The sequence below is a fragment of the Toxotes jaculatrix genome, chromosome 17, assembly GCF_017976425.1.
Source record: "Toxotes jaculatrix isolate fToxJac2 chromosome 17, fToxJac2.pri, whole genome shotgun sequence".
Lineage (NCBI taxonomy): Eukaryota > Metazoa > Chordata > Actinopteri > Toxotidae > Toxotes > Toxotes jaculatrix.
Window position 1 is genome coordinate 4082133 of NC_054410.1, and position 12806 is coordinate 4094938.

General features: G+C 40.1%; 2 gene segments (V, D, J or C); both read right to left on the reverse strand.

Moving 5' to 3' along the window:
* The window catches only part of LOC121196834, a 61632-nt gene extending 59907 nt beyond the window's left edge, over positions 1–1725 (reverse strand). The window contains 2 exon segments of the C gene segment in view: positions 1172–1450; positions 1596–1725. Coding sequence covers positions 1172–1450; positions 1596–1656 — 340 coding nt within the window.
* Positions 1726–7222: 5497 nt separating this feature from the next.
* Positions 7223–7851, reverse strand: LOC121196841. The segment is given in 2 exon segments: positions 7223–7572; positions 7718–7851. Coding segments are annotated over 2 exon segments (399 nt in total).
* Between the last annotated feature and the right edge of the window lie 4955 nt (positions 7852–12806).

A 12806-nucleotide genomic window follows, 5' to 3' on the forward strand; every position in this document is an offset into this window, starting at 1 on the left:
AAGTTTGAATATTGATATCCCAGAAACTTCAGATCTTTGTGTTTCTCTTGTTTGTACCAGAGAATGTTGTCATAATTTGTGATACTGTGTGAACAGCTGATCTCATTGTTAACAGACTGATTAATTTTCTTAATGATGAATGGAGGTGTTTGGTCCACACGTTTGGTGTCAGAGGCACCTGTGGAAAAAGAAGACATGAGATTTTTAACAGAAATCATTAACTTTGCATTGTCTTGCTCTGGAGTGTTCTTGTTGTTCTCACCCTTATTTCCTGGCAGATGAAGGAAACAAAATATAAAGAGCATGAAGATCATGTTAAAGAAGTTAAGATGTGAGGCTCCACTATCAGCTCTCCTTTAAGGGTCCTGTCAGTTCACAACCTGTGGACGAGAGTGCATCAGTGTTACAGTATAATGCAAAGGGGAGGTGTCAGAGAGGCATAGCTTTAACTTTATGAGCTGGGGGAGCAGTGTTATGTTGATACAGTAGTTAATGGAAGTGTAGGTCGTTAGTCTCATTTCATTTGCTGAGGTTTGTTTCCCCCTGCTGGTGTGAAAAATACTGTAGGCTGCCTCAGTAAAGGCGTCACTCACACGATGGATGATAGATATTTGGGTTCAGTTGTGCAGTTTGTGGAAGTGTCACAGGATTTTGCATGATTCTGTTCTGGAGTGAAATTTCCTGGGCCAGTATTTGAAATATTTAATTCTTTATCAGATGCTTTGCAAGGACCACAGGCACACAGACGTAGAACCTGCTGCTGCTCTTTATTTTAGTGTACTTTGTTATCCAGAACATTTTCATGTAGTTTTATAAAGGACGGCAACTGATGCACTTCCAGAGCCTGTTCAATAATTACGATTGAATTAGTTCATTCTGTCTGTTAGCTGTTCTCTATCAGTTTGTAATTGTTCAGATTTTCCACGTGTCTCTCTCACTGGAATGAAAATTAGGAAAATAGAAAAATTATCTTAAAAATTGAATTTACTATGTCAACCACTCTTAACATAAATGTGTTAGTGTGCAGTCTCAGTGTGGCACTCGAGGTTCCCCTACAGTACATGAGATTAATCATTTTGGAAACAGCTGTGCCAATAGTGCACTGAGGTTTTTGTTCAGCTTTCACATGTGTCTGTGTCACTGTGTTTACTCACAGCACAGAAATACAAGCCTTTATCTTTTGGAACCAGATTCTTCACTGTGAACGTCCCAGTCTGAGCATCAGGCTTGGTGGCTGAGAATTTCTCTTGGCTGAAGTTTCCAAAGTCATGATTTTTTTTTGCTGTTGTTGTGAACACAATTAGCTTCATGTTTTCTCCAGGCAGCTGTCTGTACCAGTACATCTCATAGAAAAAATCACCCTTGGTGTGTCTGCAGTGTATTGTTGCATTTTCACCCTCTTTTTTCCACAGTATGTCGTCCTGGGTGACATCACTCCCAGTAATAAAACCTGTGTGTATAACAGTAAATATTACTGCAACATATCTATAATATAGTGATTGGTAAAATATTCTTTGACATCTTCTCCAACAGGACATGAGAGCTAAATCTTAGAATGTAAACCTGTGTCCACACCTGATGTTGTTGTTAATTACCTGGAGTCCACAGCAGAAAGACTGACAATCTGAGGAGGCCTTGTTTAATGATGATCTCCATGTTCTGACCCAAACTGCCAGAGTCTCATGTAGTTAAAGAGATATGAGGAGCTGCCTGTGGGAGTGTCACTGCATCGTGTGAACTGATCCTGCGAGCTGCCTCATACAAATCTGCACTGACATTTAAAGTGTAGTATCAGTGGTAGTGGAGGTCCCCCTACAGTACATCACTCCCCTGTAGATTAGTTGTACTTTAGATCAGTAACAGCAACAAGTAAGAGGCCAGATTTGATGCCATCATGCTACCTTATATTTTGTGATGACCACATTTAAAGACATTCCTAAAACAGAAGCCCGGGCATCATCCTGTACTTCTTGACTAAGCAGTGAGGAGAAATATTAACTTGATGAAGTCAGATTTTGAATTTACGTGTCTCACGTTCTTGGCAGTGATGTTTCTGACACCTGAAGGGCAGAAAAGTTCAGGTCTGAGACTCTTGTTTGTTCACCAGCTTTATCATTAGAGCTACAGCAATTAGTCCTTAAATCAAAAATTCATCTGACAGATAATTGGAAACATATTTTTCATATATTAACCGCTTAAAAAAAAACTTTATTTCAAACCTCACACACAGCACAGTGTCAGAGGAGGTCAAAGCTGTATCTAACAGTGGATAAAAATCTTCAAAGTCTTGGTTTAGATGGAGGCTGGCTGCAGGTGTTCAGGTGCTTGAACATCTTTTTTGTCTGAGGTTTGTTGCTGACTTGAGTGTTTTTGTATTGACATGAGGGGAATCTGCAGCACTGTGCTAACTAGCAGCACAGAAATACACACCACTGTCACTTAATGAAAGACTGGAAATGGTGAGGTGTGAGTGTTTACGGCCATCTCCATCAAAGCTGATTTTTCCTTTCACGTCGTCCTCGATGTTCGGTTCTGTGTCCACATATTGATATCCCAGAAACTTTAGAGCTTTATGTTCATCTTGTTTGTACCAGTAAATGTAGTTATAACCCGATATACTGTGTGAACAGTTGATCTCTCTGTCAACAGACTGATTAATTTTCTTAATGATGAATGGAGGTGTTTGGTCCACACGTTTGGTGTCAGAGGCACCTGTGGAAAAAGAAGACATGAGATTTTAAACACAGAAATCATTAACTTTGCATTGTCTTGCTCTGGAGTGTTCTTGTTGTTCTCACCCTTATTTCCTGGCAGATGAAGGAAACAAAATATAAAGAGCATGAAGATCATGTTAAAGAAGTTAAGATGTGAGGCTCCACTATCAGCTCTCCTTTAAGGGTCCTGTCAGTTCACAACCTGTGGACGAGAGTGCATCAGTGTTACAGTATAATGCAAAGGGGAGGTGTCAGAGAGGCATAGCTGTAACTTTATGAGCTGGGGGAGAAGTGTTATGTTGACACAGTAGTTAATGGAAGTGTAGGTCGTCAGTCTCATTTCATTTGCTGAGGTTTGTTTCCCCCTGCTGGAGTGAAAAATACTGTATGCTGCCTCAGTAAAGGCGTCACTCACACGATGGCTGATAGATGTTTTCTATCAGCTCGTAATGGTTTTGATGTTCCACGTGTGTCTTTATTGTGAATAATAATGACTGATATATGTTCAAACAGTCAAATTATGAAAAACAAATATTAAATATGTATTCTACTGTGTCAACCAATATTAACTTACATGTGTTATTCTGCAGTTTCAGTGTTGCACTCGAGGTTCCATTACAGTAGAGATTAATAACTTTGGAAACAGCTGTGCCAATAGTGCACTGAGGTTTTTGTTCAGCTTTCACATGTGTCTGTGTCACTGTGTTTACTCACAGCACAGAAATACAAGCCTTTATCTTGTGGAACCAGTTTCTTCACTGTGAACGTCCCAGTCTCAGCATCAGGCTTGGTGGCTGAGAATTTATCTCCTCTGAAATCTCCAAAATCGTGATCATTTCTTACTGTTGTTGTTGTTGTGAACACAATTAGTTCCATGGTTTCTCCAGGCAGCTGTCTGTACCAGTACATCTGGAAGTACTCCCAACCCTTGGTGTGGCTGCAGTGTATTGTTGCATTTTCACCCTCTTTCTTCCACAGTATGTCGTCCTGGGTGACATCAGTCCCATCAGTTAGACCTGTGTGCATAACAGCAAAGTTTTTTTTAAAACTCACATACAGCAGGACATTTGCAGTGATTCTGAGCTTTTGCTCTTTCATCCTCTTTTTTTTATTTTTCATTAATTCAGTGTGCTGTTCTTGTACTTTGCCTTTCATCCAGAGGAGAAATAACAACAAGCTGATGAGACCATGTTCGATAATATCCATGTTCAGAAAGTCAGAGTCACACACATCAGTGTCAGTGTAGTTACAGAGTTATAAAGAGCCACAGGTGGGAGTGTCATATATTGTGTGGTGTGTTATCAAAGTGGGAGAATTTGTGGCACTCGAGGTCCCCCTACAGTACATCACGTTCGTTTTTTTTTTTAAGTTGTGCCAATAGTGCATTAAGGTTTTTGTTCAGCTTTCACATGTGTCTGTGTCACTGTGTTGGCTCACAGCACAGAAATACAAGCCTTTATCTCGTGGAACCAGATTCTTCACTGTGAACGTCCCAGTCTGAACATCAGGCCTAGTGGCTGAGAATTTCTCTTTGCTGAAATTTCCAAAGTCGTGATCTTTTTTTCCTGTTGTTGTGAACACAATTAGTTTCATGTTTTCTCCAGGCAGCTGTCTGTACCAGTACATCTGGAAGTAATCCAAACCCTTGGTTTGGTTGCAGTTTATTGTTGCGTCTTCACCCTCTTTTTTCCACAGTATCACAGGATCCTGGGTGACATCACTCCCATCTATAAAACCTGTGGACATAAAATATTAATGTAAAATATTTATAATATTCTGGTTCTTAAAATATTCTCTGACATCCTCTCCAATAGGACATGATAGCTGAATATTAAAATGTAAACCTGTGTTCACACTTGATTTAGTAGTTAATTACCTGGAGTCCACAGCAGAAAGACTGACAATCTGAGGAGGCCTTGTTTAATGATGATCTCCATGTTCTGACCCAAACTGCCAGAGTCTCATGTAGGTGCAGAGATATGAGGAGCTGCCTGTGGGAGTGTCACTGCATCGTGTGAACTGATCCTGTGAGCTGCCTCATACAAATCTGCACTGACATTTAAAGTGTAGTATCAGTGGTAGTGGAGGTCCCCCTACAGTACATCACTCCCCTGTAGATTAGTTCTACTTTAGATCAGTAACAGTGACAAGTTAGAGGCCAGATTTGATGCTATCATGTATTTTTGTGATTTGAAGACATTTTTAAAACATTACATGGATGACTTTGAATTGATGTGTCTCATGTTCTTAACAAGGCTTTTACTCAGTCACTAGTTACACCTGCAAACTGCATTGGGCAGACAAGTTCAGGTCTGAGACTCTTGTTAGTTCACCAGCTTTATCTGCAGCAATTAGTCCTGAAATCAAAGATTCACTTGACTGAAACCTAATTGCCAACTGTTATTCAGTGGATTGCTGAAAGAAAAATCTATTTCAAACCTCACACATAGCACAGTGGCAGAGGAGCTCAAAGTCTAATCAAACAATGGACAAAAATCTTCAAAGGTTTAGATGGAGGCTGGCTGCAGGTGTTCAGGTGCTTGAACATCTTTTCTGTCTGAGGTTTGTTGCTGACTTGATGGTTTTTGTATTGACATGAGGGGAATCTGCAGCACTGTGTTAACAAGCAGCACAGAAATACACACCACTGTCATTTAATGAAAGATTGGAAATGGTGAGGCGTGAGTATTTACTGGCATCTCCATCAAAGCTGATTTTTCCTCTCACGTCATCCTCAGGCTTTGGTTCCCAGTTTGAATATTGATAACCCAGAAACTTCAAATCCTTATGTTTCTCTTGTTTGTACCAGAGAATGTTGTTATAACCCGATATACTGTGTGAACAGTTGATCTCTCTGTCAACAGACTGATTCATTTTCTTAATGATGAATGGAGGTGTTTGGTCCACACGTTTGGTGTCAGAGGCACCTGTGGAAAAATAAGACATGAGATTTTAAACACAGAAATCATTAACTTTGCATTGTCTTGCTCTGGAGTGTTCTTGTTGTTCTCACCCTTATTTCCTGGCAGATGAAGGAAACAAAATATAAAGAGCATGAAGATCATGTTAAAGAAGTTAAGATGTGAGACTCCACTATCAGCTCTCCTTTAAGGGTCCTGTCAGTTCACAACCTGTGGACGAGAGTGCATCAGTGTTACAGTATAATGCAAAGGGGAGGTGTCAGAGAGGCATAGCTTTAACTTTCTGAGCTGGGGGAGAAGTGTTATGTTGATACAGTAGTTAATGGAAGTGTAGGTCGTCAGTCTCATTTCATTTGCTGAGGTTTGTTTCCCCCTGCTGGTGTGAAAAATACTGTAGGCTGCCTCAGTAAAGGCGTCACTCACACGATGGATGATAGTTATTTGGGTTCAGTTGTGCAGTTTGTGGAAGTGTCACAGGATTTTGGATGATTTTTTTCTGAACTGAAATATCCTGGGCCACTATTTGAAATATTTAAGTCTTTATCAGATGCTTTGCACGGACCACAGGCACACAGACATAGAACCTGCTGCTGCTCTTTAGCTCAGTGTACTTTCTTATCCAGAGCATTTTCATTTAGTTTTATAAAGGATGGCAGTTGATGCACTTCCAGAGCCTGTTCAGTTATCACGATTGAATGAGTTCATTCTGTCTGTTAGCTGTTCTCTATCAGTTTGTAATTGTTTCAGTGTTCCATGTATGTCTGTTTATCTTAAATTGCAGTGTCTCAGTGTGGCACTCAAGGTTCCCCCACAGTCCATGAGAGTAACAGTTTTGGAAACAGCTGTGCCAATAGTGCACTGAGGTTTTTGTTCAGCTTTCACATGTGTCTGTGTCACTGTGTTTACTCACAGCACAGAAATACAAGCCTTTATCTCGTGGCTCCAGATTGTTCACTGTGAACGTCCCAGTCTGAGCATCAGGCTTGGTGGCTGAGAATTTCTCTCCTCTGATATCTCCAAAGTCGTGATCTTTTTTTGCTGTTGTTGTGAAGACAATTAGTTCCATGGTTTCTCCAGGCAGCTGTCTGTACCAGTACATCTGGAAGTAGCTAGCACCCTTGGTGTGGCTGCAGTGTATTGTTGCATTTTCACCCTCTTTCTTCCACAGTATGTCGTCCTGGGTGACATCAGTCCCATCAGTTAGACCTGTGTGCATAACAGCAAAGTTTTTTTCAAAACTCACATAGAGCAGGACATTTCCAGTGATTCTGAGCTTTTGCTCTTTTCCCCTCTTTTTTTTTATTTTTCATTAATTCAGTGTGCTGTTCTTCATGTACTTTACCTTTCATCCAGAGGAGAAATAACAACAAGCTGATGAGACCATGTTCGATAATATCCATGTTCAGAAAGTCAGAGTCACACACATCAGTGTCAGAGTAGTTACAGAGTTATAAAGAGCCACAGGTGGGAGTGTCATATATTGTGTGGTGTGTTATCAAAGTGGGAGAATTTGTGGCACTCGAGGTCCCCCTACAGTACATCACTTTGTTTTTTTTGTTTTTTTTTTAAGTTGTGCCAATAGTGCACTGAGGTTTTTGTTCAGCTTTCACATGTGTCTGTGTCACTGTGTTTACTCACAGCACAGAAATACAAGCCTTTATCTCGTGGAACCAGATTCTTCACTGTGAACGTCCCAGTCTGAACATCAGGCTTGGTGGCTGAGAATTTCTCTTTGCTGAAATTTCCAAAGTCGTGATCTTGTTTTCCTGTTGTTGTGAACACAATTAGCTTCATGTTTTCTCCAGGCAGCTGTCTGTACCAGTACATCTGGAAGTAATCCAAACCCTTGCTTTGGTTGCAGTTTATTGTTGCGTCTTCACCCTCTTTTTTCCACAGTATCCCAGGATCCTGGGTGACATCACTCCCATCGATAAATCCTGTGGACATAACAGTAAATATTACTGCAACATATTTATAATATAGTGATTGGTAAAATATTCTCTGACATCTTCTCCAACAGGACATGAGAGCTAAATCTTAGAATGTAAACCTGTGTCCACACCTGATTTAGTTGTTAATTACCTGGAGTCCACAGCAGAAAGACTGACAATCTGAGTAGGCCTTGTTTAATGATGATCTCCATGTTCTGACCCAAACTGCCAGAGTCTCATGTAGTTACAGAGATATGAGGAGCTGCCTGTGGGAGTGTCACTGCATCGTGTGAACTGATCCTGTGAGCTGCCTCATACAAATCAGCACTGACATTTAAAGTGTAGTGTCAGTGGTAGTGGAGGTCCCCCTACAGTACATCACTCCCCTGTAGATTAGTTCTACTTTAGATCAGTTGCAGTGACAAGCTGACACCTGAAGCAGACTGCATTGAGTAGACAAGTTCAGGTCTCAGACTCTTGTTAGTTTATGCCACTTTATCGTTAGATCTGCAGCAATTAGTTCAGACTTCAAAGATTCAATTGACAGAAAATTAATTGGAAACTATTTTTGAGTGAACTGCTGAAAAAAACACTTTATTTCAAACATCACAAATAGCACAGAGTCAGAGGAGGTCAATGTTGTATCAAACAGTAGATAAAAATCTTCAAGGAGGCTGGCTGCAGGTGTTCAGGTGCTTGAACATCTTTTCTGTCTGAGGTTTGTTACTGACTTGAGTGTTTTTGTATTGACATGAGGGGAATCTGCAGCACTGTGCTAACTAGCAGCACAGAAATACACACCACTGTCACTTAATGAAAGATTGGAAATGGTGAGGCTTGAGTTTTTTCGGCCATCTCCATCGAAGCTGATTTTTCCTTTCACGTCAGCCTCAAGGTTTGGGAAGTTCATATTTAGATATCCCAGAAACTTAAAATTGTGTTCATCTTTTTTGTACCAGTAAATGCGCTCAAAATTCGTTATACTATGTGAACAGCTGATCTCTCTGTCAACAGATTCTGTAGTTCTCTTAATGATGAATGGAGGTGTTTGGTCCACACGTTTGGTGTCAGAGGCACCTGTGGAAAAAGAAGACATGAGATTTTTAACACAGAAATCATTAACTTTGCATTGTCTTGCTCTGGAGTGTTCTTGTTGTTCTCACCCTTATTTCCTGGCAGATGAAGGAAACAAAATATAAAGAGCATGAAGATCATGTTAAAGAAGTTAAGATGTGAGACTCCACTATCAGCTCTCCTTTAAGGGTCCTGTCAGTTCACAACCTGTGGATGAGAGTGCATCAGTGTTACAGTATAATGCAAAGGGGAGGTGTCAGAGAGGCATAGCTTTAACTTTCTGAGCTGGGGGAGCAGTGTTATGTTGATACAGTAGTTAATGAAAGTGTAGGTCGTCAGTCTCATTTCATTTGCTGAGGTTTGTTTCCCCCTGCTGGTGTGAAAAATACTGTAGGCTGCCTCAGTGAAGGCGTCACTCACACGGTGGCTGATAGCTGTTTGGGTTCAGTTGTGCAGTTTGTGGAAGTGTCACAGGATTTTGGATGATTTTTTTTCTGAACTCAAATATCCTGGGCCACTATTTGAAATATTTAAGTCTTTATCAGATGCTTTGCACGGACCACAGGCACACAGACATAGAACCTGCTGCTGCTCTTTATTTCAGTGTACTTTGTTATCCAGAACATTTTGATTTAGTTTTATAAAGGATGGCAGTTGATGCACTTCCAGAGCCTGTTCAGTTATCACGATTGAATGAGTTCATTCTGTCTGTTAGCTGTTCTCTATCAGCTTGTAATAGTTTCAGTGTTCCATGTATGTCTGTTTATCTTAAATTGCAGTGTCTCAGTGTGGCTCTCGAGGTTCCCCCACAGTCCATGAGAGTAACAGTTTTGGAAACAGCTGTGCCAATAGTGCACTGAGGTTTTTGTTCAGCTTTCACATGTGTCTGTGTCACTGTGTTTACTCACAGCACAGAAATACAAGCCTTTATCTCGTGGCTCCAGATTGTTCACTGTGAACGTCCCAGTCTGAGCATCAGGCTTGGTGGCTGAGAATTTATCTCCACTGAAATCTCCAAAGTCGTGATCTTTTTTTGCTGTTGTTGTGAACACAATTAGTTTCATGGTTTCTCCAGGCAGCTGTCTGTACCAGTACATCTGGAAGTAGCTAGCATCCTTGGTGTGGCTGCAGTGTATTTTTGCGTTTTCACCCTCTTTTTTCCACAGTATGTCGTCCTGGGTGACATCACTCCCATCAATAAATCCTGTGGACATAACAGCAAAGTTTTTTTTTAAACTCACATAGAGCAGGACATTTGCAGTGATTCTGAGCTTTTGCTCTTTTCTCCTCTTTTTTTATTTTTCATTAATTCAGTGTGCTGTTCTTCTTGTACTTTACCTTTCATCCAGAGGAGAAATAGTAACAAGCTGATGAGACCATGTTCGATAATATCCATGTTCAGAAAGTCAAAGTCACACACATCAGTGTCAGTGTAGTGACAGAGTTATAAAGAGCCACAGGTGGGAGTGTCATATATTGTGTGGTGTGTTATCAAAGTGGGAGAATTTGTGGTACTCGAGGTCCCCCTACAGTACATCACGTTCATTTTTTTTAAGTTGTGCCAGTAGTGCATTGAGGTTTTTGTTCAGCTTTCACATGTGTCTGTGTCACTGTGTTGGCTCACAGCACAGAAATACAAGCCTTTATCTCGTGGCTCCAGATTGTTCACTGTGAATGTCCCAGTCTCAGCATCAGGCTTGGTGGCTGAGAATTTCTCTCCTCTGATATCTCCAAAGTCGTGATCTTGTTTTCCTATTGTTGTGAAGACAATTAGTTTCATGTTTTCTCCAGGCAGCTGTCTGTACCAGTACATCTGGCTGTAGGCTACACCCTTGGTTTGGTTGCAGTGTATTGTTGCATTTTCACCCTCTTTCATCCACAGTACTGGGATCTGGTTGACATCACTTCCATCAATTAGACCTGTGTGTTCAGCAAAAGACAGTACCACATGTTTTTCTATGATCGCTTTCATTTCAAATAAACTGATCATTATAAAAGTAAAACATTGAAAAAAATGAAAGTATAGTTGAACTTTCAATGCAGAGTCTAGAGTTTATTTTATTATTAATTACCTGACATCCACAGCAAACAGACTGACAGTCTGAGGACGCCTTGTGTAACGATGATATCCATGTTCTGCTTTAATTAAACTAACAATGTCTCATATCATTGGAGAGAAATGAAGATGTGCAGGTGGGAGTGTCAGTTCTTTGTGCAATGTGATGTGGAGTATAGTAAATGGTACTTGGGGTCCCCCTGCAGTCCACCACTGACATCTGCATTAACTGTAATTCCAATCAGTAACACTGACAGGCTGTTTTTCAGTGATATATTTTTTGCTGATGAGAAGATGAAACACATTTCTGTATTTGTAGTGTTTTTTTTTTTTGGTGACAAGAAATTTGTGCTCTTAAAGGGACAGAATGGACCTGATGAAGATCAAGTGAGTCAAATGTAAAAAAAAAACAAAACAAGATTTTGCTCCTGGGAAGACTGTTTTAAGAAAGAAAGTACAACATTTTTAATGTCCTCATAATGATAAAGACAAATGTATGAACCTGGTTGAACAAAGATTCTCCACGCTGGAGTGATTTACCTCTTTCAGTCTGACTGCTGTGCAGGTCACTGACTTGGTAATTTCGGTAAGACACAATTGTACTGTAGTTTGATTTCCTGCTGCTACATACTTTGGTCCAGTAGGTGGCACTGTTTTCATTCTTTTTAATCTGGACAGAAATTCAAACAGTGGGGAAAAAAAAACCACACGTGCAGACCATCCCTCTGAATCTGACTGAGTTCAGACTTATACTGTGTGTCTTGAGGTACTAGAAGCTGGCTTTGAATGAACAAGTACAGTAATTTACATTTAAATGTAATTCTGCCCCCTGGTGTTTTCAAGCCCCAAGTTGTCCTCTGATGTCCTGGCTGCTCTCCCTCTGCGGTTTCTGCGAGTTACTGTAGATCATATTGGATGCAATATTTATTCACACAGCTGTGGCTGGTTTTCACAGACATCTTACAAGTGTACACAGTTCAGAGATATGTGAGATTTCGCAGACCAACAATGAACAGGAAGGCTGCTGTGTCTGTGCATCCAAATTATTCACTGGGGAGACTGGTTCGAGGGGGGAACTGGAACATTTACATGCACACTTACTGTAAAATTCAGTTTAATGTAATCAAGCTTAGACACACTAAGACATTTAATATCTGAAGCATGAAAATCTGATTAGACCAATCACAAAAACAACATTAATGAAAATATTTTAAACATAAATTATAATTAATTTCATATATTCAATCAATCAAAGTCTTCACCGGAAATTATTCAGTCAGTAAAGATCTTGGCCCATGTGACTTAACAGGATATTTATTTACAAAAATGACAGTGATATAAAGTGGTAGAGACACAAACTTCCATCTGCTGCGTCTCCAAAACCTTTTTGTCATCTGAGCTCAGTGAGACAAATGTGTATCCTCAGGATTTCGGATGAAAATTATGACACATGGGAAAATTTTCCATGAAGTTGTGTTCTGTGCGTCATAACACTATTTGTGTTAAAAACAAAGCCAGCTGTCAAATAAACGTTTGTAAACTTAGTTGTTAGGGAGAGAACAAATCCAATTTTCGTCCTCATAAACTGAAGGAAGAAAATTACTGGGAGCGCCTCAGTGTTGCACATTTTTTCACTGTTTAACTGTTGGAAAGTGCCCAACAATGAAAAGGTCCTTCAGCTTTACAAGCTAACAATACAATGATTACAAAATGCCTCAAAACATGCAGTATAAATATCAGTCATTGTGTCATTGTACACTTTCATTCTGATAATCGTAGTAACCTTGGAAAACCAAATTAACTGAGGCCGTGTCAGCTTCACCTGGTACCCTTGAGGTAAAACATCAGCTTGTCCTTTGCCATGAACACATTAGGAAGGTTAAAGGGTCATTTCACCCAAATTACTGAGTGGAATTTTGTTCTTGTGGGGCACGGAGCTTTAAAAATGTTTTTGTTATATCTTGATTTATGATACTCTGAATAAAACCTGTTTGCAGTTGGTTGCATACCACAAATATTTGATAAACATTTTAGCTGATTGAGTTAATTGGGTTAACTGGCCCTTTAACAGTGTATCTGTGACCAGATTTAGTAAGGGTCAAGAGGTCCG